A 7,024-nucleotide genomic window follows, 5' to 3' on the forward strand; every position below is an offset into this window, starting at 1 on the left:
AGCATCTTAGCTGTAGAGGGCAGTGTCACTGGCCCTCATATGTGGGATCCTAACCGGGGCCCTCTGGCGTCCCAAGCCAGTTCTTAACCATCGCCCCACTTGGCTGGCCCAAAGTCACTATCTTTTAAAAAGCAAGTTCAGTTGGTTTCTGTTTATTGTGAAACCTGGTACATTTAGGCTTATTTTTTCAACTTATTTAATGTGTTATTATTTTTCTATTTCTTATTTCATTGAAACTTTCTTAGTATTTTTCTCCCTTTCTATTAGATGGGAATAAATATAAGTGATAATCTTCAAATTTTTGGCAAAATTTAAAGTTAATCAGTATTTCTATTCTCAAGAACTATAAAAAAAGTCCTAGATTTTATCTGGATTTTAAGCTGTGTAGATGCTGACAGAAGATACAAGACACCATGATCAGAGACAAAGGGCTTTTTACGGCAGTACAGCAGTTAAACCAAGCTTCATGTTCAGGTTGATTTTCCTTAATCCCCAAGTTTCAAAGAGGTAGCACAGAAGGAAGCCAAGGTGAACGTTATACACAGAAGGAGACCCAGGTGAATGTTTAGGTCACAGCTAAAAAATCTCAAGTTTAGGAAATCCTAATCATTTAAATATGTTGTAAGGAAATCTGCCGACCTTAGCCCCAGAGGAGATTTTACTTTATCATCCTGGACAACAAACTCTGCTCCATCCAGAGAGAAACACCATCTATATCTTCCAAGGTCATGTGTTGCTAAAACATCATTGAAAAGATAGTATAAAACAAAAGCCTCTGCTAACAAGCTACACAGAAATGCCAGGGACCCATGGAGAATTGCCTACCAATAATATCTACTTCTTGTTTCTATACTATATTAGTTTCTGGTGAATTTTCTCATGAGTACACTTTATCGACCATTCTAATTATTCTGACCAACAAAGGATGGTACCAAATTTAATTATTTTGTCTGAAATAGCATTTAATTAAAGCCATTATCAACAGGGATCCAAGTAGCAGGATGAACCCAGCCTATCCTAGTGATCCTCAGGGTTCCTCAACTATGATACAAACCCATTGCATGTACAGTACAGACCTGGGCCCGCCTCCTCATTACCCCAGTGACACGTTAGGTAAAAGGGGAACTATTGAAAGCATGACTCTCATGCTGTCTGCTCTCTTCGTAGTTCTTGACAGTGAAGTCCTTGACAGTCCCTTTACTAATCAAGATATTACCTTATAATGTTATAAACAATGCTAAGTTGTTTTTCAGTAAATGAAAGAGTTTTCTTACTGCCCCATCAGGAAAATTTAATACAAATTTAAACAACATTCAGGTCTCCTGATGAAAAAAAAACAAACAAAACATGAAATAGAAAAATGGAAAAGTTTTGTTCAAAAACTGGTTAATATTATCACATGTGTTTTGTTCTAAATGAAATCTATATTAACAAAAAATAAGACTTTAAGAGACATGAAGACGGTTATGTCAGCTAAATTTAATGAGAGAGAACAAGTATCATTTTGGAAATCAGAGGTGGATGGTGAAAGGAAGCTGGGATTGAGGCTGGTAAGATTCTCAAGTGATATAAGATGACAAGGGGATACTTTAAAGAATGATGTAATTTAGATAGGTAGCTTATGTACAGCCATTACCATCAATAGTGTATTGACTGCAACCAATTTAACAAACAACATTTTGAAATGCTAAGTTAAGGAAATCATCCATGCTTATATTTATCAAGTACTTTGAAAATATTGAGGAAATAAAATTCTAGTATACAAATAAAAAATGGAGATATAGTATCATTAATTATTCTGGAAACAAAGCAAAAGTAGACTAGTCATTTGACAAGAAAATGTTAGACGTGAATGATGCTATTTTATGCACAGTCTATGCTAAGGAAACAACTGTTAAAAAATTATATATATATATATATATTATCTTTACCTGAAGTTGGTGGAATCATATATCCTGCATGCCCCTGACTCACCAGATTTCAAAGTTGCCCAATGTAAACATGTAGAGTCTATTAAAGCACCAAAATATATAGGTGCAGGAATTCCAGCTACAATAAAAGGAAGAAAGAAAAATCCATCAGCAAGATAAAAATTAAGATATATTCTTTTGTTTGGAAACATTTAAATTTTCTCTATTTGCAAAACAAATGAAGTTGAATAAAAAATAAACCTAATCCTTTAAATTTTATTTTTAGAAATTAGAAATTATTTTTAGAAAAGTTTCTAGATTATAAAGGATAGGTAATCTGATAGATGAATGCAATGTAATATTATTAATAGAAGAAAACATTGAGTTAATGGTTCTTTATATTTTTTTCTGTAATGTTTTAGGTCAATCATGTGTACATTTTATTGTGACATATAATTTCCTGTTCATTTGCTTTTCAAATCTAATAGATGAAAAATAAAATTAAGAGCCGATAGGACTTTTTCAAGTAAAAGAAGGAAGTTCTCCATTTCTTCTTGTATTTCATTCTCCTACTAATGGCAAAGTGCTGTTCTGTTACTTTGAGAGAGTGATTTTATTTACTTAGTATTTAATAATGGTCTAATATAATGTTGGGAAAAAATAACTATTTTTACCAAATACTCTTGTGGAAAATGCATGTAATCCCACACCAAGGGACTTCTCTTCAGGTTTGATACACCTAAAAAAAAATAAACGAATTAATAAATAAAATAAAAATAAAGATTTAAAAACTACCACATACAAGGCCGGCCGAGTGGCTCAGTTAAGAGCTCACTCAAGAGTGCTAGCTCTGAGCAACAGGACTGTTGGTTCAATTCCCAGCCTGAGCTGAGCTGCCAACAGGTGGCAGAATGGCTCAGCTAAAATAAATAAATAAATGAATGAATGAATAAATAAATAAATAAATAAATAAAATTAAAATTAAACTACCACATACATACAATGGAATATTACTCATCAATAAAAAAGAATGAAATCTTGCCATTTATGACAACATGGATGGACCTAAGGGCCATTATGCTAAATGAAATAAGTTAGACAGAGAAAGACAAATACTGTATGTTTTCACATATATGTGGAATCTAAATGAATAAAGAAAACAAAACAGAAATAGACCCATGGATAAAGAGAACAAGCTGAAGGTTGCCAAAGGGGAGGGGCTGTGGAAATGGGTGAAATTTTAAAAGAATAAAGAAATGTTTAAAACTAAAGCAATTTTTTGAAAACAAATTAAAATAAAATGAAAAGTACTATAGTTTTTTCAAAAGGACCATCTGTGTGCTAGTAACACATTGAGCATTAGAAAATGTTCTTTCATGCTCAGGTCTTTACTCAAGGCCTGATGGTCGAGTTTGCAGCCTACACACGAGCCTCACTTCTAGTTCCTGGCATTTCACCCAACACTTTTTGCTCATTCATTTCTATCAGAAAGTTATTAAAGAAGAAACTATTTCATGTCAATTAATTTCTATCCTTTCGTTGAAGTAGTAGTTCCTGATTCTAATGGTTCAACCTTTAACCTAAAATAAGAACAATGCCACCCTGGCTATATTTGTTATTTGTAGTAACAAAATACAGAAATGCCAAGAATTTATACAAGTAAAAGTAAGCAAGAAATAAAGCAATAATAATAATTTTCAAAGGAAAGTGATGAAAAATCCAAAGCAAACACACTTTAAATGATGTGGTATAATTTCAAGAGTCATACTGATTCCTTTATTCTTTCCAAAAATTCTACTTCTTCACTGTTGCCTGAAATGCCTATGAGGAGACATGAAGACTATAATTCCCCAGGGGTACTTTTCATGCCCCACTCACTTCAGCATCAACTTTGCTACCTGCTCCAAGAATTCACGTTGAGAGTCCCCCTGTATCCCATCCCTTTTCCTGATTAGCTCAAAGCTGAAAATTAAAAGCAGCTTCCTTACAAAAGGCTGTGATACATTTTTAGCAAAAACATCATCTTATTGGTATCTTCTTGATTACAAATACTTTACTGGGTCTTAATGACTCTTCCGACTCGTAGATTGAAACACAGTTGATCTAGATATTATGTATCTAACACATAGGTTATTTACGTTGATTTTACTAAAAAAGAAGAAAAGCCAGGAGACTTAGCATAACCCTCTTGGTCCTATGGCTTCCATTTAATACAGAAAATAGGGCATTTAAATTTTACTGAAGAATTTTTTTTTCTCTATCTCTAATATCCCACTTTATGATCTCACAGAAGCATGAAACCTTAAACTGTAAGCAGTTTAAACTGTTCTCCAAACACTATAATTAATTGGCTTTGATAATAATAATTTCTAGTAATAGAATGCAGTAATCAGAAGGGAAAATGAAAATGCAAATTATGGAAAAATGCTGATAGAAATTCAAATAGTTCTTTAAAACTACCAGAGCAGCATAGATATTACTGCTTAACCACCCCTCAACCATCATGGTGGGAAATCCATAGGGAACCCACAAAAATAGAGAAAAGAATAAGTATATTCATAAAATTCCAGGTGTTAAGCTGTATAATATAATCTGGGCAAGAAATGAAGGAATAGAGTAGAGACATGAAGAGAGATGAGAGCATGATTAAGCACTTGTATTATTAGGGAGTAGATATTAATATCAAAAAGTTTTGAAATTGATAGCAAAATAGAAACATAGTTAAGAATATCAATAATCAGGTTAACTGTTTGAAATGAACAATATAGTTTTCAAAGTAGAAGAAAATCCAATATATGCAGTGAAAAGAAAAAAAAACAAAAAGAGAAAGTCAAATAAATAAAATAAATGAAATAAATGGCAAAAAGAGGCCTATCACAATAATTACAATAAATATAAGTGGGTTAACCTCACCAAGCTCAGATTTCAAAATCACATTTAACAAAGTGTCTATGAAGTGAAATGGAACACTGAAGATTAAAAACAAAGGGAAGGAAAAAGATATAACAGGCAACAGTGAACCAAAAGAAACCTAGACCTGCAGTTTTAGTAAGAAACAAATTAGAATTCCCTTAAAGAAATGATGAAACGATAACGAAGAAAATTATGTGCTGGTAATAACAATAGTATACTGATCAAAAGCACATCTGCATCCTTCAATATACCTTCAAAATATATAAATTTTTTAAAAAGTCACATAATTATACATAGAGAGACAGAAATTTTTAGATATTTTAACACACATCTCTGAAAAACTGATGGATTAATCAGATGAAAAAAAGTATAGATTTACAAAAGTTATATAATGCAATGATTTACTTCAATCCAAGAGATATATGGAAACTGCATACCCAAAATACAGAAGTTACACATTCTTTCCAGAAACACATGAAACAGTAAAAAATCAACCATACACTAGACCCCAAAGAAAACCTCAACATTTCCCCTAACAGCTTTCAGATTATGCTGTCTGAACATAAAAATGAAATAATAATAAGACACCTATAGAAAGTTCCCATATATATGGAAGTTATACGACACAATAATAATTAATAAACTAATTTTGATTTATGGGTGCCTATGGTGAGAGGAAGTGGGGAATGGAATGAAGAAATAAAAATAAAGGAAGACAAAACAAGAGAGAAACCTTACTCCAATTATGATGATAATGTACTATGGAACTGAGAATTATGATCAACTCTGATCCTGAGTTCCAATGAAAGATTTTTAAAAAGAGAGAAAGAAATGTAAAGTTTCTTTACTAGGCATGATTAGAATTGTTTACTAGGTATGAAAAATGCTGTAATCTAAAGAACACATCTACGGTATATGAAAGTTTGAATTACCTCTGCAGTTTCCAACTTTTAGTAAGCCCTTCATCATTTGTGTCTCACAATAGCCTGATAGGAGAGATGAGCATTTAGTATTATGCCCATTTTTATTCAACAAAAATGGAGCTCAGAAAGGTAAAGTGCCCTGCCTAATGCCCTATAGCTAGTAATAAGTGAGACGGGGGCTTCTGACAGCTTCACACTCCACTGTCCTATAGGCTGGACCATAGGATATGACTGCTAGGCAACCACGCTTTACTTATCAAAATAACCTTTTCATATGGTTTACCCTAAAATACAAATATGTCTCTTTTTGTGTTAAACAATGAGAGTTTCACTAATTTAACTCTAAGAAATAAGGAAGGAAAGATACAAAGGGAAATGCCAACAGATGAACATTTATATCGCTAACTCTAAGATTTTGTAAATGTCAACAATGCTTACTGTGAAACTCTTAATACAGGATATATTACAACACTGAATTCTTAGATACCATGGGCTCCAAGTGACATTCTCAAAAAGTTACTTTAAGAAATGACCAGAAAGGAATCTAAATAAAGAAAATAATTGGCGTACCTCAGGAGAACCATAAATCCAGGTATGGCAGATAAAGAATAAATGAAACTGCAGATCGTCGACAAGATTAAAAAGTACTGGAGCATCATGGAACAGTCACGTCCTCTGCCACACAGCCCAAGAACTGCAGATGAATTTCCTGACGTTTGAATACAGCTACAATTTTGGAACACCTGTCAAAAAGTAATACATTATCCTATTTAAGGAAGAAAAACTTTCAACAAAAATCTCAAATATTTTCTACATAGCCAATTGAATCCAACTAGACACTGTTTATTCTCCTTATTCTCATCTCCTTTATGGTATTACTCAAGAACAAAACAAAAAAATGTAGGAGGGTGGTTTCAGAAAAACAGTGCCTCTCTCTAAATATATGGAGTAAATCTGCAATAGCTCAGCTATCCTGAAGTCATGCTTTTTAAAAATACATACTGTTTTGACACAATATTAAGTATGGCAAAATTTATTTCAAAATGCTCAGTTGAAATATTTACTCATAGATACTTAAACAAAGCTTTGCTTCAAAACATATAGTTTATTGCAAAAACAGTAAACTCTTTTTGAATTATTGTATGTTTCCAGGCATTAACAAGAACCAAAATTTATGTTACTTTGATCACCAACCAACATTACAAGTATTGTGACATTTTTTAGGCAAGAAAACATGCCTAATTTCATTTTCTTATAAAGCTTCCAGACTGTGAAAAA

General features: G+C 32.5%; 1 protein-coding gene across 1 annotated transcript in view; it reads right to left on the bottom strand.

Annotated features, from left to right (window-relative positions):
- The window catches only part of SLCO1A2 (solute carrier organic anion transporter family member 1A2), a 40,546-nt gene that overhangs the window by 4,763 nt on the left and 28,759 nt on the right, over positions 1-7,024 (bottom strand). Inside the window, exons 10-12 of the mRNA XM_019634853.1 lie at positions 6,317-6,489; positions 2,585-2,649; positions 1,932-2,049 (exon numbers count right to left, since the gene is read on the bottom strand). Of these exons, the coding sequence (XP_019490398.1) occupies positions 1,932-2,049; positions 2,585-2,649; positions 6,317-6,489 (356 nt within the window). The remainder of the gene's footprint in view (positions 1-1,931; positions 2,050-2,584; positions 2,650-6,316; positions 6,490-7,024) is intronic.

This window comes from Hipposideros armiger, unplaced genomic scaffold (genome assembly GCF_001890085.2).
Source record: "Hipposideros armiger isolate ML-2016 unplaced genomic scaffold, ASM189008v1 scaffold_2046, whole genome shotgun sequence".
Classification (NCBI taxonomy): domain Eukaryota; kingdom Metazoa; phylum Chordata; class Mammalia; order Chiroptera; family Hipposideridae; genus Hipposideros; species Hipposideros armiger.